Source organism: Neoarius graeffei, chromosome 20 (assembly GCF_027579695.1).
Source record: "Neoarius graeffei isolate fNeoGra1 chromosome 20, fNeoGra1.pri, whole genome shotgun sequence".
NCBI lineage: Eukaryota > Metazoa > Chordata > Actinopteri > Siluriformes > Ariidae > Neoarius > Neoarius graeffei.
The window spans coordinates 12,330,259-12,357,808 of record NC_083588.1 but is presented as its reverse complement, the minus strand read 5'-3'; the positions used below and the strand labels follow the sequence as shown (position 1 = coordinate 12,357,808).

Sequence of the window (27,550 nt, the reverse complement as noted above, 5' to 3'; positions counted from 1 at the left end):
AAGTGTCTGATAACTATCAGTTTTGATTGACATTATCAGTTCGGTAAACTGATCTCTCTTCACAACTGAGACTGTGTGTGTCTGTGTGTGTGAGACACTGTAAGAGACAGCACTAACACACACACACACACACTCTCTCTCACACTTACACTCTCTTGTTCCCGAGAAAACTCCTGCTGTCATCATACACCATTCTGTGTGTGTGTGTGTGTGTGTGTGTGTGTGTTTCAAACACGTTTATATGGAAACCAGGGAAGGGTGGTGAGTTTCACCAAAAATTCTCCCAAATTATATTGTTATACGCTGTCACCTTCTTCATATACACACATTTTAGGTTTATACACTTAATACAGTGTGTGAGAGTTGGCACTAGGATTCAGAGAGAGAGAGAGAGAGAGAGAGAGAGAGAGAGAGAGATTAGAGAGATAGATAGGGAAGAAGTGATAACATCTCATATCATCAGGGAAAAATTACACAGGTTATTCTATTACACATGACATTCACAGACAGAGACAGAGATAGACAGAGACAGAAATATAGCCAAAGAGAGGGAGAGACGGAGAAACAGAGAGAGAGAGAGAGAGAGAGTTTTATACCTTATGTCCTGGCTCTACAGTTAATTAGCTTCAGCTTTATGAGAATAGTAAGACTCTCTGCTTTGACATTTTTTCCCCTTAGACAGTATAATAAAGATGCTTAGAACTGAGAAGGAGAGTGAAACCACATGTTTATTTTACATTCCTTATTTGTAAAAATGACCATTTATGTTAAATGCTATAAATACAGTATATTAACATAAATAATGTAATCACTTCTTTATTGTTTTCCATTTATAATCCTGTATGTAAAACCAAATCTGAAAACATACCAGTTAATTAATCAAATTTGGTTTTCTCTCATTCATATAATAATAATAATAATAATAATAATAATAATCTCACAAATATATTCATATACACCAAATAAATATTGACTATGCTATCCAGTTTACTTGGATGAGGCATCCTTTATTCATTCTATAATAAAAAAAAATATTTAATAAACCACAGTTTTATTAACAAGAAGCCACATTTGTAAATTTGTAAAGTAAACTGATAGTTTAGCATAGTCTTTTTTTTATTATATGTATATTCACATAGATTGATAGATGAAGCATTTGGCATAACACATTTGCATAGATAATGGCAACTAAATAAAATACATAATACATCTTTATTTAACAGAAATAAAAAAAAATGTTTTAATACACCTTGCTGTAGAAAGATTTTTGAAATACAAAAAATAAAACTCTACTGCTGTATAAAAAAATACAAATATAAATTTAGCTTATACAACGTAGCATAAATGTATTTTAGCAGTCACTGACTCAGTATAACTGTAAAAGCCAAGAATTTACAATGTTTAAAACGGGGAATAAATGATCAAAAGTGCTATAACGGAAGCATTCAGTTTTATCAGCAACTAGCAAAGTTCTTACATGGAGCCAGCTAGCAAGAATACTGACTGTTTAGCTGGTTATCGCCGCCAGCTTTGTTGGAGGAGGTTATGTTTTCGCCTCTGTTTGTTTGTTCCCAACATAACTCAAAAAGTAGTGAATGGCTTTGGATGAAATTTGGAAGAAAGGTGGGCAATCAGCCAAGGAACAATTGATTAAATTTTGATGCAAATCAGGATATGTATATGGATGCAGGATCCAGATATGTATGCAGATCCAGTATTTTTGTGTATTTTCCCAATGTATCTCAACAAGTAGTGAAGGGATTTGTATGAAATTTGGAGGAAAGGTGGGCCCTGAGCCGAGGAACAATTGAGTAGATTTTGATGCAAATCTGGATATATATATGGATCCAGATATGTATGCAGATCCAGTATTATTGTGTACGTTCCCAACGTAACTCAAAAAGTAGTGAACGGATTGGGATGAAATTTGAAGGAAAGGTCAGCAATGAGCAATTGCTTCGATTTTGCTGCAAAACTCATTATGTATATGGATCCAGGACCCAAATATGTATGTGGATCTGGTATTTTTGTGTATGTACCCAATGTATCTCAAAAAGTAGTGAAGGGATTGGGATGAAATTTGGAGGAAAGGTGGGCCATGAGCCAAGGAACAATTGATTAGATTTTGCTGCAAATCTGGATATGTATATGGATGCAGGAACCAGATATGTATGCAGATCCAGTATTTTTGTGTATTTTCCCAATGTATCTCAACAAGTAGTGAAGGGATTTGTATGAAATTTGGAGGAAAGGTGGGCCCTGAGCCGAAGAACAATTGAGTAGATTTTGATGCAAATCTGGATATATATATATATATATATATATATATATATATATATATATATATATGGATCCAGGATCCAGATATGTATGCAGATCCAGTATTATTGTGTATGTTCCCAACGTAACTCAAAAAGTAGTGAACGGATTGGGATGAAATTTGAAGGAAAGGTCAGCAATGAGCAATTGCTTCGATTTTGCTGCAAAACTCATTATGTATATGGATCCAGAACCTAAATATGTATGTGGATCTGGTATTTTTGTGTATGTTCCCAATGTATCTCAAAAAGTAGTGAAGGGATTGGGATGAAATTTGGAGGTAAGGTGGGCCATGAGCCAAGGGACAATTGATTAAATTTTGATGCAAATCTGGATATGTATATGGATCCAGGATCCAGATATGTATGCAGATCCAGTATTTTTGTGTGTGTTCCCAACATAACTCAAAAAGTAGTGAATGGATTGGGATGAAATTTGGAGGAAAGGTGAACAATGAGTCAAGGAACAATTGATTAGATTTTGACACAAATCCGGATTTGCAGATTGCCATGCTAGCTTATAAAACAGACCACAAAAGGAGCTGTGTTTATTTTATTTTAACACTGCGCCCACATTGATCAATAAGTTGTGACTGTCGTGACAAATACATCTGCCAGTTAATAAATCCAAAAATTTAAAACAGCTTTGAGAAGGCTAATAAACATATAGAGCTTGTGTGGTATCATGACTGTGATTAGTTATTCTAGGTCAAGGGTTAGTCAATTTATTGTAATTCCTAGTTTAAGTTCAAATGTTTGCTTTCATAAAGATTTGTATTTTAGCTTTCTTTTCATGCTAGTTTGTGTGTAATCCTATTTACTACCATGCTAGGTTGTGTATTAGCCTTTTTTTGTACAGCAAATATGTCAGAATATGGACAGTGTACAGAGTTCTGCTTTAGTTCTGCCTTGGTTTCGAGATTAGCCCCTATGTCTTTGTAATTCTGGAATTGTTTCTTCATTATTTGTGTTAAGAAACCACTTCACATTCACACTTGATGTAATTTCAAGCAGAGGTTCACTGTGGATTTGTATTTCAGCTTGATACTTTGATATTCAATATCTGAGAAACTTTTCCGTTGAAATACATGAAGGAATTCCACCCGACAGCTGATTATGTCATAATGGGCATATCAGTGTTGTAGTCGAGTCACTAAACCTCGAGTCCGAGTCCAATCTCGAGTCCCCAGTGTTCAAGTCCAAGTCAAGTCCAAGTCATGAAAGAAAATTAAGAGTTGAGTCCACTGTTGAGCCGAGTCGAGTCCGAGAACAAGACTCCAATGGCACCATTTGACGGTGACTGTTACTGCCTTTATGTGAAACCGTCTCTGCTACTGTGTTGGACTAACATTATTGTTCGACTGCCCCATTTTAGTTAATAGGCTACAGATAAAAAGCTTGTTCATAGTTCAGCAAGCCCCGCCCACTATCAACAGGGCAAATAACATTAGACAGGGTTAACACTAGCTAATTCATCAATCAGCAAGCAAGCCCTGCTGTCAACAGAGCAATGAACATAGCGTGCCACTTCCTTCTATGGATGGAGTCTTGCCAAATGACGATTGAAATGAAGTTCGAGGTCGTCCCCGTCGTCTCCTCGATAGCTCTTCTACATACAGAACACATAGCAGTGCTTTTTTCCCCATTGCACGAGAAGTCTGTAGAAGCAAAGTGGACAATCCTAGGGGTGTTCTCTCCAGGCATTAACGTTAGTTTGTTCCTGATCATGACATACTGTATGAACAGGTGAATGTGCATTCTCTTGCATGAAATTCATACAAAAATTAATGGAGACAGAAATACCTTCTGCCAAATTATTATGGCACGTTACAAAAAATAAAGAAACAATCCGAGTCCTCGTCTCCAATTTACGGGTTTCGAATGCAGTTAATGCACGAGTTTCAGTCCAAGTCTGAGTCATCAGTGCTCAAGTCCAAGTCAAGTCACGAGTCCTTAAAATTAGGGCACAAGTCCTGGACTCGAGTACTACAAGCCTGGGGCATATCATTGTCTGTATTATTGGCTGAGAATTTTCTAACTGTGAAATTACATGATTGATAAACATGACTGGAAAACAAAATGCAGCCACTTCTGTGGTTAATACAGTTCAGTAAAACATTACCTGTAATTTTCTGGTATAGGCAGCGCAATGAATAGTATAATATAGTTTCGCGGTTTATGTACAAAATTTGGTTTTGCAAATATGGTTTCATTATTATTATTATTATTATTATTATAATACTGGAGTTGGCTACCTATTTCTTGTTTTCTATGTTTGCAGTTTTTGTTCCTTTGTACATTTGAAAAATACACAAAAGTACAGTGTCGTGAGGTAATCTTCTGGCATTAATAACAAAACAACAACAACAACAGCATTGTTATAAATTTTGTGTTGCGTTGTTTGTTAACCACTAATTTTGACATGGTGCACAGACAGTTAGAGCTGATTGTGCCAATGGAATGCCACTTCATGATACAAACAAAAATTAAGTTTCCACAACTTATATTTTAATCCTATTTAGCAGGACGTGTGTCGGTTTTCAGTCAGGCGAATGAACTTTTGTTGGAATGAATAATGTTGTCCTCTATTATTTAGCCAAGGTTAAATATATAAAACATTCATCTCATCTTTTCGACTACTGTCATGTTTTGACAAAACTTCCCTCCTGTTTATGAAAGCAGGTTTTTTTTTTTACAATTCATAATAATATGAGTCCTTCGAGCTTTGTGCAGGATTTTGTATTATCCATTGTTACGATGTCAAACAATTTATTTGATCAGTGACTTGACAGGATTTTAACTGCCTCCTGACTTTGAGTCAGCCTTTCTTCCCAAACACTCAAAAACCTTCCTGTTTGCACTTGCAACCCTTGTTTTGTTGGTGAAACTGTTCGCATAGTTTTCAGTGTTTCACAAATACTCTTCCGATATGTTTCAAGAACTGTTTGCATTTGCATACAAACAATCTTTGTACAAATCTTTGCAAAAGTTCACCTCATCCATTCTCATGATCTTGACACAATCTTAAGAGTTGAGTTTTTTTCCACGGGACTGTATTCGCATTCACGTTCGTTTCTTTGCCATCCACCTGTTCTCACTTCCAATCAAACGTTCTTCCTACTAGTTCAAAGAACTTCCTGTTTGGTTCCTGAAAGTATTTGCATAATTTCTGCAGGATTTCTGGGGCTACATTTGGGTGCGTTCGTCCCTTCGATTCATGGAGGCAGTGTTCGCGCCCTTTTCCCTTCAAACAGTAAAAACCTTTTGTCTGATTAAAGTAAAAGTTTTCTTCGGTTATCTGTGGCTTGAGGTGCAAAAAGTGTTCGACTTTTTTCATTTCTGATAACGGGTCTCTGATGAGCGTGTCGCCATCCACTAGATGAAAGCTGTCACGTGGGAAAACCTGGAGCCATCGCTGCATATGCGGGTGATACACACTTCGGTTCACGGCTTTATAGCTGAGGTTGAGTTCGCCGTCTTGGAGCAGCAGATCCTCGATGGTCTGAGGAATTTTGTGTTTTTGAAGCTGATTGTGAAAAACTTGCGTATAGTCTGATAAAACACGATCCACAGGATCTCGGACAATTAGCAAGAGCCGGATGGAAGGGTTCATGTGAAGGATTCGCTCTGGAGTATCAATAGAAGTGAAGTACGCCGGAGTCTTTTCTACTGTCAACTGATCAGGCCGAGCCAATGGCATCTGCGATGTGTACCACTCGAGTCCCTGCTGGTAATGAGCATCCACATTGAAGAAGTGAACCTCACTTTGTGCGGTAGCGATTGTATCATGAAGGTTCAGCATCTCGAGCAATGCTCTCGTTCCACCTTTCCTTACGCCAATGATAATTATGTCCGGCAGATGACGTGTAAGGTTTCCATTGTTTTGGCTGCTTTCAGTACTGTTTTGGCTATTCTGACCAGTTTTGTTTGGAAATGTACTGACCTCATGTTCATTTGGGTTGTTTTGGCTGACACTACTTGTGCTCCAATGCAGTTCTCTTTCTTTTTGTCCGACTGTGTTTGAACTTGGAATGTCATTGTAACTGAACTGGTTGCTCCCTTTTTGGTGGACAACGTCCTTGTCCACTCCAATGGTCACTGATGTCTCTGCAAATGGACGAGAAGAAATAGATGGAGGAAGGGGAAAGAAGAGGAGCAAGGTGAAGAATATAGCTGCCATTAGGAGATCTACACAGATTTGGTGTCTTCAGTTTTCTCTCTTCGGTGAATCACTCCATCCAGTCAAGCATCGACGCACAATACATACAAGAGGTGCTTTGTATATCTCTGTAAAGAAACAAGCAAATAGTGACATGATTAAATGGGATCACGGATTAAAAGATGAAATACGAAAGTCCTAATGAGTGTACAATTAACATAGTTTTATAGCTTGAATTCAGCCAAGGTGCTTAATCCAGCACAGAATACAGAACACACACACACATGTTACATTATGCAACGCATTAAAGGATAGAGCATAATGATATAATTACACCATTAGTGTGCGATTAAATGGTTTCTCTTTTTGATGCATTGCATTTTTGCTCCTTTTCAAGTAATTCTTGAAATGAATGAAACAAATGAAGTATTTATATCGCTTCAGAATTATTTACAAATAAATAAAAAACACTGCTTAATCAATCAGTATTCCTCATCTCATCTCATTATCTCTAGCTGCTTTATCCTGTTCTACAGGGTCGCAGGCGAGCTGGAGCCTATCCCAGCTGACTACGGGCGAAAGGCGGGGTACACCCTGGACAAGTCGCCAGGTCATCACAGGGCTGACACATAGACACAGACAACCATTCACACTCACATTCACACCTACGGTCAATTTAGAGTCACCAGTTAACCTAACCTGCATGTCTTTGGACTGTGGGGGAAACCGGAGCACCTGGAGGAAACCCACGCGGACATGGGGAGAACATGCAAACTCCGCACAGAAAGGCCCTCGCCGGCCACGGGGCTCGAACTCAGACCTTCTTGCTGTGAGGCGACAGCGCTAACCACTACACTACCGTACCGCCCAATCAGTATTCCCTTCACATGAATTGTCCTTTTGCAACAATTACCTGACTTTACGAGCGTCGCATTTTCTGACTTTTGATTTTTGCATTTTCTGCCATTCCTCAATGCAAATTTTGTACAACTCTGTCACATTAGATGGAGAATGTTCACATTCTGCCATACATTTTAATTTGAATTAAAATCATGGGCCTTGACTCAGCCATTCCAAAACACAGACACACACCCCCCCCCCCCCCCCCCCCCCCGTGTGCTCTGCTGAAAAGCAACCCGAGAGCATGATGCAACCACCACCATGCTTGATCACATGAACCTGTGTGTTGAGCTGTATTTGGTTTGTTCCTAGCATTTTGCTTTGCCTTGGGACCAAATGGCTCAACTTATAGTCTCATCAGACCGCAAAATATTTTTCTTCTAGATTTTCTAAAATGGTCTTTCTCACTCAGAAGTGTCTTCCCACAGATGCCAGATGTGTACAGGGCTGATGATATTGTTGGTGTCTGCACAAGTTCTCTTATTTCAACCAGTGAGCTCTGGAACTCCTTCACTGTCGTCGCCTCTTGGACATCGTCCTCCTTGTCGAGGAACTCAGTTTGGCCTGATCTTGGTAGGAGACTGGGTCGTGCCATATTTTTTCCACTTTGTTCTAATAGATTTCACAGTGCTCTTGAATAATGTTCAAAGCTTTGCAAATGTTTTAATAACCTCCAGCTTTTTTACCCCCGAGGAACTTCATCTCAAAGACTCCCGGGCAGTTCTTTGATCTTCAGAGGTCTGTACTGTGCAAGCATATAGTCGGATGTAAACATGAGCTTATTTCAAATTTGACCAGTTGTACCCTCTTTCGGCATTAAAAAACGACTGTGAGGATTTACTAAAGATGTGCAGTGAAAATGTTGCAACGGACCGGTGTGGACACAGTTATTTTTGTGTCTGGCATCACTACGTTTGGAAGCACCTTCTAATTCTTTATTTTTATGAATTAAAAACACTTCATGTCTTCAAGTAATGATGGATGTCGTTTCTCTTTACTTAGTTGAGCGCTTCTTGATATAATATAGATCACGACAGTTGTGGAATAGAGCCATTTACTGTATTTTAATATTTACTGTTTGATCTCAAACACATTAAGAAGGCAAGAAGCTAGTCCGCTAATTAACTTTTGACAAGGCACATCTGTGAATTGAAAAGTGTTCCAGGTGACTACCTCATGAATCCGGTTAAAATAATGCCAGTAGTGTGCAAAGCGTCATCAAGGTAAAAGGTAGATACTCGGAGGAATCTAAAATATCAAACATTTTGGTTCTTTCAACATTTTTTTTGTTTACCACACCACTCCATATATGTTCCAGATGTTATTTCATAGTTTTGATGTCTTCAGTATTGTTCTATAATGTAGAAAATAGTCACAATACAGAAAAACCTATGAATGAGTCAAAATCAAAGTCCCTCTCATGCCAGAATCTGGTCTTCCCAGGCAGTCTCCTGTCCCAGTACTAACCAGCTCTGAGGCGTATGGGTGTGGCGCCGATCTCCATTTCGATAGCCCTCGGCTTCTCGTCTATACAGCTCAGGTTAAAATGGGGGGCCAGTCCTCTGGTAACCACAAGAGTTTGGCTTCCCCACTTGCATTTGTACAGATGCGAGTGGACTGTGAGTTGGCCTAGTGGTTAGCGTGTCTTTTCGACCCTGAGATCACAAGTTCTACCAAAGACCATCATAAAAATGGTACCTACTACCGTCTGGCAAGGCACACTGCAATACAGATACAGATGAATGAGTTGGGGTGGACAAAATGGTGTACTGGTACTGTATATGCCAGAATTTCCCTAACTGTAAAAGCTAATTAGTTAACCCTACTTAACCTTCATCCTACCAAGTGGGGTCCATCTGGACCCCGCACCTATATGTTTGTTTGCCATTTTAAAAATATGTGACATACTGCCTCACCGTTTTATGAATTTGTCAGAATTTATGTCTTAATTAAAACACTAAAGCACCGGAAGATCAGCTTTTTGCATTGTGAAGGTATAATTAATTTGTTACTGGGGTCCAACCAGACCCCAGAGTAAAGTTTATCTGTCTTTCATTTTATAATTGAATAGCACACTGAAAGTTAACTTCTTTTATTTCTTTTATGTTCCATAATGAAACTACCAAGGCATTCCTTCTTGGGGTCCGTGTGGACCCCACTGCTGCAATAAGCACAGGCTGCAAAACAAAAGCCCTAAATTATTTTACAATTACTTTTTTGTTTTAAATTCTGTAAGAAAAGACCTAAGTTGTAATCCAGAATGTTTTACAGCTGCCTGAGCTGCAAAAATCATGTATATAATGCCAATTTTTTTTGTGGCGCTATATTTGCTACATGTATGCTAGTTATTGCAATATTATTGCAATGTTATTGCATTTATAATACATCATTGATATTCAGCCATAGTGGATTTTGTTCTTCAATAAAGTTATGTCTGTTTGCTGCATTGAATTGGTTCTTACTGCATTGATTTCAAGGTATTCCCTCCTGGGGTCCATACGGACCCCGCCTGGTAGTTTGTGTATGTAAAATTGGCTGGTAGGATGAAGGTTAAGTGTGTTCTTTATGCCTTGGGCCCTTTAGTGTATTGCTGTTATTAATACAAGATGTTCTGAACAAAACTTATCTGGTGATTTTGTCTTTATAAGCTTTAATTTTAAAGAAAAGTATTGGGGTCCAAACGGACCCCACATGGTAAGATTAAGGTGTAAAATAGCATGGTAGGATGAGGGTTAAAAAAAAAAAGCATGCAAACCAATTGCCTTAAAAAACTATTTGGAATAGGAATTGTATATTGTACTCACAAATACATTGTAAATAAGCATTTTCATGCTTTTTTTTCAAGTAAGGAGAACTAATTAGAATGTACAGTTCTTTCAGGCTGCAAAATTTGGAGGAGAGTATTTAAATTAATCATATAATGTGATTTACTAAGGTTTGCTGGAGTCATTTTACCACTAATTAACACTGCACCACTATTTAATGCTGAAAATGCATGTCTAACCCATTTTGTGCTTGACATGGCTGAGATAGTTGCTGCTAGGACGAGGCGACACCAAGAACCGAGACCGTGTGGGAGAAGGAAGAGTATTTTCTCCACTCTTGTTCATTTCTTTGGATTAACAGAGGAAGATGTTATAGATTGCCAAGACATGTTAAGATCATCTGGAACCAACAACTAGAAGGAGTTGCGTAATTGTTTGCGACATTCTGCTCATTTGTGCTGCTCTTGGTAGATTGCATGGGCCATGATGAACATGAACTGACTGCGTCTGTGTTAAATAATCGGCGCATTGTTTGTTCATCACCCACAAAGCTGGTCACTCTGATCTGCCCTTTTAAAACAAAAAAAAAAAAATTGTGCCCTCACACTAATTTGCCCCGAGTAAAACTGACCCTTTGCGGCAGTGAATTCTTATCAATGAGACAGTTGTTTGACATTGTGGATTTTCTTTTAATCCACAACCTTATGAGCATTTCCAAGACGTTTTAGCCATTTCCTCAAGTTTTTTTTTTTTTTTGCCCCTCCAGCATATATTTGCAGAATTGGTTTCTAGATAAGGGTGGCATGGTGGTGTAGTGGTTAGCACTATCGCCTCACAGCAAGAAGGTCCTGGGTTCGAGCCCAGTGGCCGGCGAGAGCCTTTCTGTGCGGAGTTTGCATGTTCTCCCCGTGTCTGTGTGGGTTTCCTCCGGGTGCTCCGGTTTCCCCAACAGTCCAAAGACATGCAGGTTAGGTTAATTGGTGGCTCTAAATTGACTGTAGGTGTGAATGGTTGTTTGTCCCTGCGATAACCTGGCGACTTTTGCCCATAGTCGGCTGGGATAGACTCCAGCTTACCCGCAACCCTGTAGAACAGGATAAGTGGCTACGGACAATAGATGGATGGATGGTTTCTAGATAACTCTGGGTACTGTGTGTTAATGTGTTCCTGTTTTCTTACAAACAGTCTGGAGTGCAAGATGATAAAATATCATCAAAATTCACTGGGACAAGTGAATCACCATTAAATTACAGTCTGCTCACAGGAAGCCACCAGGAGACTTCTCTTAGACCTAATTAAAACAAACGCTTCTTGAATCAGTCACAGGTCACCTTTTACGGTTTACACTGGCTTAATTAATGATTTATAACAGCAACTGACAGGACTGCAGCTGCACTTGTTCCAATAAGTTATCTGTAGGTACGGGGAATTCACGGGCATTTAACTCAGAAAAATGTCGAACTGTCGAGACTCTGAACTTTTCACTAAGGATGTTCATGGAAGGCGCCTCCAGTGTCAGGGCTTTGGAACAGAGAGTCAGATTTCTATTTCTGTTTTTCACTAAGATGACAAGCCATGTCCTGTATTCACTTCTAGTCAGAAAGGGATAAAGAGAGAATCGTAAGGGGATGACTTTATATTAGACTGTATAACCTAAAGGATAACTGGAACTAACTAACTAACTTGAGAAACTGATCAAAAGCCTAATGAATAAATTGTTGTAATATGAGAGGAATAAAACGCTTCCAGATGTGCTTTCTTATGTCGGACCCCAAACATTGATTTTTTTTTCCCTTCCTACAAAGGTAAGCCCTGGAGTCGCTTTGTTCTTTGTACTTTACCTGCATAGAAAGCACAATATTTAATTTTTAAACATTTTCAACTTAGGTTGGTATTGGGTATAACTTGTTCAGTCAAAATAGTGTGGAAAACGAGTTCAGGCAGATATTAGGACATGATATCAACGCATTATGCATGGACAACACACAAACTGCATTACTATCTCCATACATAAATGAAAAATACTGTTTTGCGACTGTTTATAACAATCAAGCTGCCATTTTAGAAGCAGAATCAGTTGAATTTGAATAGAATCAGGGCACCTTATCTTTTTGTCCGAAGCCTCAGAAATCTTGTGATCACAATGAAAATATCATAAATTGTGGATTGCTCCAGTCATACAGATTGATTGATTGATTGATTGATTGTATTTAGTAAATTCAATGCAAATACATACAAACAGTTCATGGATGACACAAGAAAGTGAAACACTGATTTGTCCAGGTACACCCTGGACAAGTCACCAGGTCATCACAGGGCTGATACATAGACACAGGCAACCATTCACATTCACACCTACGGTCAATTTAGAGTCACCAGTTAACCTAACCTGCATGTCTTTGGACTGTGGGGAAAACCGGAGCACCCGGAGGAAACCCACGCGGACACGGGGAGAACACGCAAACTCCACACAGAAAGGCCCTCGCCGGCCACGGGGCTCGAACCCGGACCTTCTTGCTGTGAGGCGACAGCGCTAACCACTACACCACCGTGCCGCCCGAAGGGAAAATCTAGAATGTAAAATTAAAATAAAGAAAAAAATATGGTATACATACGTTGATAGCAAATAACATGAGTAGTATAAATAAATATAAACCGATATGATAATAATATAAATATTAACAGATAATACTGTCCAACAGTACTTCATGCAAAATACGAGTCAACAAATACCCATATCAAAATTAACAGGACAAAGACAATATAATAACAGTAGACTAGTTAGATTATAACATAACAGAAGGGTTGAGTTCTTCCTCTAAAAGCTGTTGAGGTAAAAAGGTTCGGACGAGATGTTTGAAAGCACTTTTGGAAGACTGAGACTGTACTGTATATGACGAGGTAAACCATTCCAAAGGCAAGCACCAGATGTATATGTGAAAGAGGACTGTCCGAAAGATCGAACAGAAGGGATAAGCAGAGAGACAGGGCCCGAACGGGTATGATGGTGGGACGAATTTGGAATAAAGGCAGATGTTAGATGAATAATGAATAATGTTGTGCATTAAGAATAAAACAAAGAACTTTTGAATAATGTCGTTACTTTTGACGAGCAATATAAATTGATAAATGATTTGTGCTAAAGTAAATTATGCTCCTTATTCAAGATAGCTGATAAGACCCAAAGCAAAAAAAAAAAATTATGGAAGGTGTGTGTGTCATTCACTGGGTGATCATGAACAATGAACAATGAAAGTTTGTGCTTTATCAACCTCTCAATCATTTACACACACCAAGAAGTTTAAACTCAATGGAAAGCTGTGACAATAATAATAATAATAATAATAATAATTATTATTATTAGTAGTAGTAGCAGTAGTAGTATGCACTAGTATGAGGCATCTGTTACTTACCTGTATTCTGGAGAGGTTATGAATGTTCACAGGTTCGAACACACACACAATCACAAGTTTTGTGATCTATCCCTTCCGTAAACACACACACACACACACACGGGTTCCTCGGATTGTCCGATCCGAATAAATCCCACCCGTTTTCATCGTCAGCTCCTTCCAGTCGGACTTTCATTTATATCAGTCCTCCACGCCCCTTCCGATGCGCACCCACAAAGCCACGCCCTCTCAAGGAAACGTCCTCCCTTTCCCCCGAAAAGCGCAGGTACAGGATCTGGTATTCCTCTTCAATCTAATTTGCATAAACGAGTCATTGGAGATCCGGCTCTCTTTAATGAGTCAGTCACTGAGTCATCCCGAATCCCAAAGGGCTCTTTGTTAGGTTTTTTTTTTTTTTTTGAGGGACAATCAGTGTTGTTTGTTCATCGTATCTCATTATCTCTAGCCGCTTTATCCTGTTCTACAGGGTCGCAGGCAAGCTGGAGCCTATCCCAGCTGACTACGGGCGAAAGGCGGGGTACACCCTGGACAAGTCGCCAGGTCATCACAGGGCTGACACATAGACACAGACAACCATTCACACTCACATTCACACCTACGGTCAATTTAGAGTCACCAGTTAACCTAACCTGCATGTCTTTGGACTGTGGGGGAAACCGGAGCACCCGGAGGAAACCCACGCGGACATGGGGAGAACACACACACACAGAAAGGCCCTCGCCGGCCACGGGGCTCGAACCCGGACCTTCTTGCTGTGAGGCGACAGCGCTAACCACTACACCACCGTGCCGCCCGCAATATGTAGTATTATTATGATTATTGCGGCACGGTGGTGTAGTGGTTAGTGGTTGAATACTGTCGTTACTTTTGACGTCGATCAATATAAATCGATAGATGATTTGTGCTAAAGTAAATTATGCTCTTTCTTCAAGATAGCTGATAAGACCCAAAGCAAAAAAAAAAAAAAAAATGTTTATGGAAGGTGTGTGTGTGTGTGTGTGTGTGTGTGTGTCATTCACCGGGTGATCATGAACAATGAAAGCTTGTGTTTTATCAACCTCTCAATCATTTACACACACCAAGAAGTTTAAACTCAATGGAAAGCTGTGATGATAATAATAATAATAATAATTATTATTATTATTATTATTTCTGGCAAACCATCCGGTGCCTCAGGAGGGGGAAGCAGTACTCTGCCAACACTGTTTACAGTGTGGGTGGGGAGCTGTTGACCTCGACTGGGGACATTTTTGGGCGGTGGAAGGAATACTTCGAGGATCTCCTCAATCCCACTGTCACGTCTTCCATTTAGGAAGTGGAGGCTGATGACTCAGAGGTGGACTCGTCCATTACCCAAGCCGAAGTCACTGAGGTGGTTAGCAAGCTCCTCGGTGGCAAGGCACCAGGGGTGGATGAGATCCGCCCCGAGTATCTCAAGTCTCTGGATGTTGTGGGGCTGTCTTGGCTAACATGCCTCTGCAACATCGCGTGGTGGTCGGGGACAGTGCCTCTGGAGTGGCAGACTGGGGTGGTGGTCCCTCTTTTTAAGAAAAGGGGCTGGAGAGTGTGCTCCAATTATAGGGGAATCACACTTCTCAGCCTCCCAGGGAAGGTTTACTCCAGGGTACTGGAGAGGAGAATTCGGCCGATAGTCGAACCTTGGATCCAGGAGGAACAATGCGGTTTTTGTCCTGGTCGCGGAACACTGGACCAGCTCTATACCCTTCATAGGGTGCTCGAGGGTTCATGGAAGTTTGCCCAACCAGTCCACATGTGCTTTGTGGATTTGGAGAAGGCATTCGACCGTGTCCCTCGTGGTATTCTGTGGGGGGTGATTCGGGAGTATGGGGTTCGGGGCTCTTTGCTAAGGGCTGTCCGGTCCCTGTACAAACGGAGCAGGAGTCTGGTTCGCATTGCCGGCAGTAAGTCAGACTTGTTCCCAGTGCATGTTGGTATCTTTCTACCTTCCACCCTTCTGTTTTAACTACATTTTGATCAGCAGGTACAGCTACGTCAATCATAACCCACTCATGGCGGGTCTTATCTACCAGCATAATGTCAGGTCTGTTGTGCTCTAGTCGCCGGCCTGTGAAGACAGCTGAGTCCCACATGAGCCTGGTTTGCGCATCTTCCATTATTGGTGGTGGTGTATGTTCGTACCATTTTTTTGAGCACTGCAGGCCATACTTTTGAAACGGCTCCCAAAGTACTCTCACAGCCACTTTGTCATGCCTTCTTCTGTACTCCTTTTGAGTCAGTTGAGTGCATCCACTAACCATGTGTTGCACAGTTTCCGTGGTCTTTCCACACAATCGGCACATTGCCGAGTCGGCAGTCTTGTTGATGTTGTACTTGATAGAGTTCATTCTGAGTGCCTGTTCTTGTGCAGCATTATTATTATTATTATTATTATTATTATTATTATCCCAGCTGCTCCCGTTAGGGGTCGCCACAGCGGACCTGTTCCACATATTTGATTTGGCATAGGGTGTCAGTAAACCCACTGAAGACGAGCAAACTACAATCATGGACAACTCGGACTACAGCTCCCAGCACACACAGCGCCCTCTATCTCCCTCCTACTGAACCACAGCTGACTTACATTTCCACAATCACCTGTCTCCCTCTATAAACCCCAGTCACACTGTCACCCATTGTGAAGTATCATCCTGAAATTCCAATTCGTACCAAGCCTTGTATCTTTCTGACTGCTTTACTACCTTTTGACCCCCGCCCATTCTTCCTCGTTTTGCTCGCTCTGTCTCATCCTCGTAACACTGTTTTGCCGATCGCCCGACCCATGCTAGCTTACTGACGATGCTTCCGGTCTCTCGATTTGGCTTGGTTTGCTCATCGAAAGCTGTCTTCCGCCGCACATACATCTGTAAGTGCCTGCATCTTCACATAGGGTTTACACTGGATTCCCTTCCTGACGCATCCTAGCCAGGCTTGGGACCAGCACTCAGTATGCACTGCCTTGTGCAACCCCAGTGACTGTGTACTTGACCTAATCTGCATGTCTTTGGACTGTGAGGGAAATCGGAGCACCCGGAGGAAACCCATGCAGACACGGGGAGAACATGCAAACTCCACACAGAAAGGCCCCCATAGGCCACTGGGCTCAAACCCAGAATCTTCTTGCTGTGAGGCGACAGTGCTAACCACTATACCACTGTACTGCTTATTATTATTATTATTATTATTATTATTATTATTAATTCCTTACTTGTACAAATAACCTGGAAGATACCTCTGTAGAAAATGATATTTTAAAAAAAAACCATGGCCTTTGGTTTTGGTCACGTGACAGCTCGCAATGCTTTCCGATGGGTTATCGATGAAAATGTGATGTTTTAGTGGCGATGCATGGCGATGTGTATTTCATACAAGTGAGCTAAAAGTTGTGATCACACAGCAGGTGAATACTAGGCCCTTTTCCTTTGAGGAGACCTGGCATTTTTCCAAGGAGACATACTTGAGGATTTTGTACATATCAGCATCTGGCAGGAGAATGATTGCCGATGGCTTGCTCAATAGAGTTCAACAATGCATGACATCAGCACCAACCAGTTAGTGATGAATACAAATGCTTCATCCACTTACTTACTGACTCGTTTTGGTCCACACTGGGATGTAAGGCCGTTATCATCTGCCCCCTTCTGTGCCTGACATGGAACGAGGACCGTAGTCTCAGGCCACAAGGCCGCTATCATTTGCCTCCATCTGTGCCTGTCATTGGCTACATGTTGTGCCTCGCTCCATGTCAGGCCCATATCTTCCAGCTCAGATGTTACCCTCCTCCTCCATGTTGTTTTAGGTTCTTGTTTCCTTTTGCCAGATGGTGTTCATCTTCAAGCTACCTTCGGGATACGCTGCTGGTCCATTCTCAGTACGTGCCCCAGCCATCTAAAGGAACAGGGGGAAGCATGGCCTAATGGTTAGAGAAACAGCTTTGGGACCAAAAGGTTGCTGGTTCGATTCCCCAGACTAGCAGGATTGACTTAAGTGCCCTTGAGCAAGGCACCTAACCCCCAACCGCTCCGGCAAGAGTGGTGGCGTACCTTGTGTCTGATTAGCCAAAGAAAAACTGATAATGTGATCATCAGTTCGGGCATTGAACCTGACCAACTGAAAAGGAACAGTGCTTGATCTCAAAGCTCCCACTGTGACACTTTGTCTTCTTGGACAGTTCTTCACTGTCTAACATATCTAACTGTTGCCAAACATTTGCTGAATATTCATGAACCTTTCACCCAGCCAATAATGCACTTTTCAAGTCTCGGTGAAGGTTAGGCTATGCCTCGCCACTGTGTCACCGAGGTCCCTCTGAGCATGTTGGATATGGATTTGAGACAAATACATCTCAAGAGGTTCGGTGAAGGTTCCCTGAGCTTCGGAAAATATTCTCAAACCCATGTGCCAGTATTCACCGCTTAGTTTGCGGACAAAAACATCGCCACCAAATTTCAATGTACGCGCTGAAATTTTTCATGATGTTTTTGGCCACTCAGTAGGCAGAGACACACCAAAAAACAACTCGCGAAGCTCGAAGAACATTCACTGTGTATTGCATGATTGGTGGCGATGCTACCAATTTTTCATCACCAAGTATTCACAAACCGATTGCAAGCTATAGTTTGACCAGGGCCTTTGCAAAAGTATTTCAAGTCGATAAGAAACATTCATAAACTGGACCTCTGGTCCGTAATGCTTGTTTGTGTTTGGATGCACTATCTGTCAGTCATTTTATTGACACTCTATGGGCCACTGTAGATTCTGAGGACAGAACTTCACAAACATGGATGGGAATCATTCAAATCTTGAACCCACCTCGCCATTTAAGATCTAATCTTGGTGAAAAACAGAGGCTTAAACTTACATACTGCACCTTTAAAGGAAAATTCCACTCAAACATTAATTTGGGACGTGCTTAGTATTTCTGGTCAACAGAATGTATTTTGGGTTTTTTTAAACAGTTTTCGCTACATGTATGTTGTGAAACATCCATGAATCAAGTTAGTTCCTTTCTTTATCAGCCTCGCCTTTTCTTTCTCTGGAAGTTACTTATCATGAAGAATTGAAAAATACTTGAATAGGGGAGAGCGGGGTAAGATGAGCCAGGGGGTAAGATGAGCCACCCCCTGTTTCTAAGAAACAGTACACAAATGTGACCATGTGACCACATTCAAAGGGGGGCGGGACCATTTACTTACATTTGTGGAGAGGAGCACCACATGTCAAACTAGGTGAGGGAGATATTTATAAAAATGTGTTTTTGTGCTTTCTAAGTCAATTCCATGTTTGTCCACAGTGAAGATGATTTAGAGAAGACAAAAGTAGAATAATATTTAGACACATTAGGGTTAAGTTAGTGGCTTTCTAAGCTATGATATGAATGCTAATAAAAATAATTTTGATTAGCCTAATCCCCTTTATTAGCATTTTTCTACAAAATGGTGGCCACGGGGTAAGATGAGCCATTAGATGTGGGGCAAGTTGAGCCACTGGCTCAACTTACCCCATTGGTGGCTGAGCTTACCCAATATGGATGACACTTAAGTTTTCACATTTGCTGGTCATATATGACAACAACATACATATATACATATACACACACACACACACATATATATATATATATATATATATATATATATATATATATATATATATATGACATCAGATGAGGAAGACCAGTTGTTAGATGTGGGGGATTATGTTGTGGCAAAATTCACAGGGAAGAAGAAAGTGCATTTCTTCATTGGCCAGATAATCAAATTGGATGTCTTCGAAATAGAGGCAAGATTTCTCAAAAGAAGCCAGTCATGCCATGGCTCTGCAAGAAAGCCAACCTTTGTCTTCAAAGAGAAAGATGAGGCTGTCCTGTCAAGACAGGATATTGTGAAAAAATTGCCCCACCCCTTTACTGTTGGGGGGACAGCACGGAGGGAGAGGCAAATGGTGTTCCCTTGCCATTTGAACGCTTGGAACATTGAATAATGATGAAATTATTATGGATGGAATGATTGCTGCATGTTTTAACCTACTGAAAGAAATAAGATTTTTTGGCACTGTTCTACTGTTTTAGTAATTTCTATAATATAGTACATCTCTCATTCCCTCTCTAACCATCCCTCTTTCTATCTATCTACGCATATCTCTCTCTCTATCCATCTATCTATCCCTCCCTATCCCATCTCGTTCTATCACCTCTCTCTTCATCTCCCCTTCTCTATGCAACGGCCCTATCCCCCACTTGGATTGACTTGACTTGATTCACTGATTGCATTTCTAATAATAAAAGTTGTTTACTTTGTTAACCTAACATGTTTTGTGTTGGCTCAATTTACCCCACACAGTGGCTCATCTTACCCCGTGCATGGGGTAAGTTGAGCCACTTGACATTTTTTTTTCAAGAGGTAATATCACTCTAACCATAAGAGCTTATCAATTATTTTTTGCTCAGATAGTAACAGTACACTTTGAAATTTGGTATGGTGTGTAGACTGGAAGCAAAAATGGCTTTAACATGTAGTTATGATGAAAAATGTAAAAAGTGGCTCATCTTACCCCGCTCTCCCCTACGCCTGATCTATACAGTGAAATCGGGAACATTTTAGTCAAGTCAAGTTTATTTGTATAGCGCTTTTAACAATAAACATTGTTGCAAAGCAGCTTTACAGAATTTGAATGACTTAAAATATGAGCCAATTTTATCCCTAATCTATCCCCAATGAGCAAGCCTGTGGCAAGGGTGGCAAGGAAAAACTCCATCAGACGACATGAGGAAGAAACCTCGAGAGGAACCAGACTCAAAAGGGAACCCATCCTCATTTGGGCAACAACAGACAACATGACTATAACATTAACAGTCCTAACATAAAGTCAGCTTCGTTGATGCTATAAACCCCCCACTGACAGAAACCCGAGCGCAAAATCGTTCACGTCAACTGCCGTCCTAAAGTCAGCAAGTCAACCGCCGTCCTAAAGTCAGCAAGTCAACTGCCGTCCTAAAGTCAGCAAGTCAACCGCAGTCCTAAAGTCAGCAAGTCAACCGCAGTCCTAAAGTCAGCAAGTCAACCGCAGTCCTAAAGTCAGCAAGTCAACCGCAGTCCTAAAGTCAGCAAGTCAACCGCAGTCCTAAAGTCAGCAAGTCAACCGCAGTCCTAAAGTCAGCAAGTCAACCGCAGTCCTAAAGTCAGCAAGTCAACCGCAGTCCTAAAGTCAGCAAGTCAACCGCCGTCCTAAAGTCAGCAAGTCAGCTGACTTTAGGACTGCTTACCGTGCAGTTAAAAGCAGCTTACCGTGTCCCTGAGAAACTGTAAAGAGTGAATTCTGTGGTTGAACATCTTCCATCCATGGGAAATAAATGTCTTCTGACAAAAAGCTTCATTACATTAACGATTATATATTAAATAACTATTAGTTTCTTAATCCATTTATTAGCTTTCGAAAGGAATTGTCAAACTTTTTATAGCCAGGGACCCTTTAACTGTAAAATAAATTCCATGGACCCTGTCAGTACAATTTATTTCTCATGAATGTAATTCAAAAATGTACAAACATTTTTTGTAATATTTATTTAAGCCAAAGAGCTATTAACTCCTGACCAACCTGACCTTATTTTACATTGCTTTTGTATAATTCCATTTATTTTTGATTTATTTATTTATTTTTTTTTTTTTGATCGTGAAAAACAAGCCGATTCTTGCCTGTGTTTTCAAGTGGGCTGTCCAGGTGAAGTGACTGTTCTATTTCACATTCTGTCGAAAGTTTCTTAATGGACTGAGTAATAATGCCATGCAAGACAACACATGTTATTACTGATACTTGTGAATGTGAAGCTGCTCAAAATGTAGTGCTTTTTTTTCCCCTCCATGTACCCATGTATTGGTTCTGTTGTAACAGTTTCCTGTTTCATGGATGATTTTTAGATGCTTTTGCCCCCAAATGATGACGCATCAATTTTTTTTCAAACACAATTTTATAACATTATTGCTGATGAGGTGAAATAATGTCGTTCCACCCCCACGCAAGTCAAAGCGAGTCAAAGAGTCCCATACATTTGGGTACGTACGTTGGGGGAGTGCCTGTTAGAGAACACACTCTGTCTAGGCCATCGGCATGGTGAGGTAGGGTGGCCAGTTCCTTTCCTCGCCGCCTTTGATTTCCCCAGTGTTTTCCCACCAGGTCCCCATTCACTGCTGGGTGGACAGGGAGCGAGCCCCAGATCCCCGTCGAGCCGAGGCTTGAACCGGGGACTGTTCGCTTCGCGGTCAAGTGCTCTAACCACTTGGCCACCTGCGCTCCACACACACACACGTGCACACACAAAAAATTACTCAACATTCAGAAACCAGGTGGGGGGGAAAAGTCCTTTCATTCAGTAACACGTAGAATCCACTTTAGCAATAATAACGTGAAGTAAACATGTTCTATCGGAGTACATCAGTCTCTCACATTGTTTTGCAGAAATTTTGGCCCACTCTTCTTGACAATATTGCTTCAGTTCATTGATGTTTGAAGGCATTCATTGACACACAGCTCTCTTAAGATCCCATTACACCTTCTCAGTGGGGTTGCAGTCTGGACTTTGATTTGGACTTGGCCATTCGAACACCTTCCGTTGTTCGGGTTTTTTTTCTTCAGTCATCCAGATGTCAATTTTTCTGGTGTACTTGCAATCATTGTCCTGTTGCATGACCCAATTTCAACCCAGCTTAAGCTGCAGGACAGATGACCTCACATTTATCTCAAAAATATTCCAATATAAAGTGAAGTTCATTGTTGTCTCAGTGACTTCAAGTTTTCAAGGTCCTGTGGCTGCAAAACAAGCCCAAATCATCCTCCACCCCTCCTCTACCATCATGCTTGACAGATGGTATTCAGTGTTTGTGGTGATATGCTGTTTCGTGTTTGCCAAACAATGATGAGCAAACATCTCTACCTTGGTCCTCCACCAGTCTAAAGGATGTTGTTCCAGAACTTTTTTTTTTTTGGGGGGGGGGGGTCAGGTGCAATTTCACAAACCTAAGTCATGGTGCCATATTCTTTTTGGAGAGAAGGTGTTTTTTTTTTTTTTTTTGCCTTTCCACACTTGTTCAACCTTTTTCTGTTTGTGCTGTCACAAACATCAACATTTATTGTGCTTTTCAAGACCTGGAGGCCAATAATGTGGCTTTTGGGTTTTTCCTTTATATCTCTGAGCATTAAATGGTTTGACCTTGGACTGAATTCATGGGATGCCCATTCCTGGGGAAAATTGTCAGTTTTCTTAAATGCTCTCCATTTGTAAACAATCCTTCTGGTGAATTTCAAATTGTTTGGAGATGGCCTTATAACCCTTCCCAAATTGAGGAGTTGCTTCTCTGAGGTCATGGCTGGTGGTATTCTTCTTGGCATGATGTAGAAATACACCTGCATGCTCCAAAACACCAGACTGCCAAATGTTCTACTTTTATAGTGGTCGTTGCACTTCTTGATGGTGAACAAATCTTGTGCACTTCATTAGTAACACCTTGCTGTTAATTACTTTCTTAATGATTGTGGAAGGGTGTCCTAATTTTTCCCACCTGATTTATTTTATTTTAATTTTTGTGAAAAAAAGACTATGAATTTATCAGCTATCTGTTTTTTGTTTTTTCTTTGTTGTGGTTGTTACCTGACATTATTTGTTTGTTTAATATTGAATGGAAGGAGGGTATAGCTTCTTTATCCCATGACTGTGTATACCATTTTCTCTTTTTGTTGATCGTACAAGCTTTTTTTGGGTCAAAATGGGAGTTGCCCTTGTGAAAATTGGAGCCAAATTCGATGAGGTAAAGACCTTAGAGCCAAAGCATGCAGAGTAGATATGGCCAGAATGGGCATTGAGTCCACTTTTCATCCGCCAACTGGCCAACCTTACCAGGGTATTTCAAGTGTTCACTAAGGTCATACAGAAAAATGCAAATTATGATTAAATTTAGCTAATTTTATCTGCCTTGATTTATGCCATGGATGGCATGGTGGTGCAGTGGTTAGCACTGTCGACTCACAGCAAGAAGGTTCTGGGTTTGAGCCCAGTGGCCAAAAGGGGCCTTTCCGTGTGGAGTTTGCATGTTCTTCCCCTGTCTGCGTGGGTTTCCTCAGGATGCTCCAATTTCCCCCGCAGTCCAAAGACAGCCAGGTTAGGTTAACTGGTGGCTCGAACTTGACCATAGGTGTGAATGTGAGTGTGAATGGCTGTTTGTCTCGATGTGTCAGCCCTGCGATGACCTGGCGACTTGTCCAGGGTGTACCCTGCCTCTCACCCATAGTCAGCTGGGATAGGCTCCAGCTTGCCTGTGACCCTGCGCAGGATAAGCGACTACGGATAATGGATGGATGGATGGATTATGTCATCACATTGTTCCCTCATATTGGTTTACTAGTTTTGTCAGTCCAACAAGCTAGCTTAGTCATCAAAATGAGCACCATAACAGGAAAAACTCCAAAGAAAACACTGCTGAAGGGTCGACTTGAACAGTTTACGGTAGATCAGGTCATTTGTTACAGAACTGTCAAGAGCTTCAAGTGTGTGTTTGAAAATATGTGCGTGTTCATGAGATTTTGCTTCCTTTTCCAAACAAGTCAATTTCCTCATAAATCACACCCTTTTATTTATCTTCAAATAACTGTTATGGGGCTAGATATAAGGGTCAACTGAACGTTTAAAAATGTCAGAACACTATTCCCAAAAATTTCGGGAACGTTGTGGCAACTTAAAATGAAAGATTGCCTTCTGTCGCAGTGACTAACATGTGAACAGGTTGGCTCAAAAGTTTCCATTAGAGGTCCTCAGACATTTTGGCTTCACTTTTGACCCCCTATGATGATGTCCACCCATAGACTACTGTATATAGTCACTGAGAATCATTTGGATTCTCTTTTGGGTCAGATTCCTCTCAAGGTTTCTTCTTCATGTCTTCTCAGGGAGTTTTTCCTTGCCACATGCCTCTGTGAGAATGTTTACTGTTCAAAGTACAATACAAATAAAACTGAATGCTCCGAGCAGCATGCAAAACCGCATTGCTATGATTATATCATGGTAACAGCATACAAATCAGTGATAGCATGTTGAGTCACCTGTTATCTAAGTCTACTTTGTGTAAAAATCTTGAGAACATGTGTAAGGGGAAAAAAAAAAAAGCATGACGTTCGTACACACTTGGCCAAGCCTGTAAATCCTCAGTACGTGTAATGGGACAGGGCCAAAAGTGAAGACAAAAAGTGCAAGACAAAGAAATACTGGATGCTGTCCAGGAAACAATTATCGCTGAGAGCATGTGAAAGTCATACACGCTTTGTTTAGTTGCTCAATGTGTGTGTAGCAAGTCGAGTTCAGACATGTGTTTGAAGTTAAGAGATATTTTCTCTGTCATCAGGACGACTGAAGTGTTGTGTCGTTTTATCGACATCATGGACAGTCTCGGAATAACAGGGAATGGATTATATGATACTGTCAATTAAAATGTGCTTCCACACCCTCGCACTAACACACACACACACACACACACACACACACACACACACACGTATGCACTTAGAAGCATTACCGGTCTGAGAAAATGAGAGGAAGCATAGCAAGTGAGTGAGTGAAGATAGACAGAAGTAAATACACAGACACATTGTTAATGGGGAATGACAGGAAGGAAATACTCACATTCAACAAATGAACAAAGACACATGCACACGTGTGCATGCACACACATATCAGTAGGTAGTTTACAGTATATGTTTTTATAGTCCCAAATGTTGTGTTTCTCTCATAGCAGAACAGAATACACATAACTTACTCTCACACACAAATAGATTGTGCAGTGTGTGTGTGTGTGTGTGTGCCTATACTTGCTACATATTGAGGACCAGAATACATTTTTTTTTACCAACAGAGGACATTTTGGGAAAGTGAGCACATTTTGGCTGGTCCTCACGTCTTCAAAGAGCTGTTTGAGGGTTAAGACTTAGTTTTAGGCAGCATGGTGGTGTAGTGTTTAGCACTGTTGCCTCTCAGCAAGAAGGTTCTGGGTTCAAGCCCAGTGGCCAACAGGGTCCTTTCTGTGTGGAGTTTGCATGTTCTTCCCGTGTCCGCGTGGGTTTCCTCCGGGTGCTTCGGTTTCCCCCACAGTCCAAAGACATGCAGGTTAGGTTAACTGGTGACTCTAAATTGACCGTAGGTGTGAATGTGAGTGTGAATGGTTGTCTGTGTCTATGTGTCAGCCCTGCGATGACCTGGCGACTTGTCCAGGGTGTACCCCGCCTCTCACCCAGAATCAGCTAGGATAGGCTCCAGCTTGCCTGCGACCCTGTAGAACAGGATAAGCGGCTACAGATGATGGATGGATGGATGGATGGATGGATGGATGGATGGATGGATGGACGGACCTGCATATGTTGATAAATGGCCATTCATTTCACCCATAAATTACTGGGTGCATGCATCGCAGAGCCAATTTGCATTCAGTGATTCCCACAAAACTCCATAAAAGGCAAGGACATGTTTGGTAATGCAAAATGACTTGCATGAATAATTACTCAAGCTTCCACTGGAAAAAAAAAATTGATTCCCGATTACTGAGCGTATCAGATCATGTGACACCGTTCCACAATTATCGACACCTTTGTCCACAGTTATCGACACTGTTCCACAATTATCGACACCCAGATGATTATTTATTAAAAAAATAAAAATTGGTATGTGGTATGAAGTTAACAAAACATAGTTTTTCTTTCAAATTTGTTTTACATAGACTTATATTTAGTACAAAATCTCATCTCATCTCATTATCTGTAGCCGCTTTATCCTGTTCTACAGGGTCGCAGGCAAGCTGGAGCCTATCCCAGCTGACTACGGGCGAAAGGCGGGGTACACCCTGGACAAGTCGCCAGGTCATCACAGGGCTGACACATAGACACAGACAACCATTCACACTCACATTCACACCTACGGTCAATTTAGAGTCACCAGTTAACCTAACCTGCATGTCTTTGGACTGTGGGGGAAACCGGAGCACCCGGAGGAAACCCACACGGACACGGGGAGAACATGCAAACTCCACACAGAAAGGCCCTCGCCGGCCATGGGGCTCGAACCCAGAACCTTCTTGCTGTGAGGCGACAGCACTAACCACTACACCACCGTGCCGCCCTTTATTACAAAATATCTTTTAAATAAATATATTGATGTCAGTGTTTACATAAATGGGGAAGTAATTCTAATGTTTGTAAGCAAATGACCTGACAATGTTTAACTTGCGTCAGATCTTTTTGTTCCACTTTCTACCCACTTTTTGTTGATCACATTTTGTTAATCATTCGTTATTGTTTGTGTTAATTTCTCGTTTTGTAGTTTACCAATAAACGTCAACAGGCAATTGACATTGTAACCACATGAAAATCCAAGTCAAAGGTCGCATGGCATTCCTCGAACCAAAATATAAAATGTCTACGGATATTGTAATATCACATTCACATTATCTCTAGCCGCTTTATCCTTCTACAGGGTCGCAGGCAAGCTGGAGCCTATCCCAGCTGACTACGGGCGAAAGGCGGGGTACACCCTGGACAAGTCGCCAGGTCATCACAGGGCTGACACATAGACACAGACAACCATTCACACTCACATTCACACCTACGGTCAATTTAGAGTCACCAGTTAACCTAACCTGCATGTCTTTGGACTGTGGGGGAAACCGGAGCACCCGGAGGAAACCCACGCGGACACGGGGAGAACATGCAAACTCCGCACAGAAAGGCCCTCGCCGGCCCCGGGGCTCGAACCCAGGACCTTCTTGCTGTGAGGCGACAGCGCTAACCACTACACCACCGTACAATATTACATATTGTAATATGTGTTAGATATTTACAACAAACTGCAAAAAATATTTTCTGAATGGAATAGAAAAATCTGAATATTTCAAGCATATATATATCTTTTATATGTTAGGAATTTAATTCTGGTCTAATTCTATTTAC

At 41.1% G+C, this 27,550-nt stretch overlaps 1 protein-coding gene across 3 annotated transcripts; it reads right to left on the bottom strand.

The window, feature by feature from the left end:
• Positions 1–710: 710 nt before the first annotated feature.
• Positions 711–13,734, bottom strand: hs3st1 (heparan sulfate (glucosamine) 3-O-sulfotransferase 1). Of its 3 annotated transcripts, XM_060901245.1 has the most exons (3): positions 13,556–13,734; positions 12,532–12,712; positions 711–6,605 (listed from the first exon to the last, which is right to left on the bottom strand). In XM_060901245.1, the coding sequence occupies exon 3, from the start codon at positions 6,496–6,498 to the stop codon at positions 5,413–5,415; it is 1,086 nt and encodes a 361-aa protein (XP_060757228.1). In that variant the 5' UTR covers positions 6,499–6,605; positions 12,532–12,712; positions 13,556–13,734; the 3' UTR covers positions 711–5,412. The 3 variants fall into 3 exon arrangements, with proteins under 3 accessions (XP_060757228.1, XP_060757227.1, XP_060757229.1); XM_060901244.1 differs by lacking the exon at positions 12,532–12,712; XM_060901246.1 differs by lacking the exons at positions 12,532–12,712; positions 13,556–13,734 and adding an exon at positions 10,774–10,954.
• Between the last annotated feature and the right edge of the window lie 13,816 nt (positions 13,735–27,550).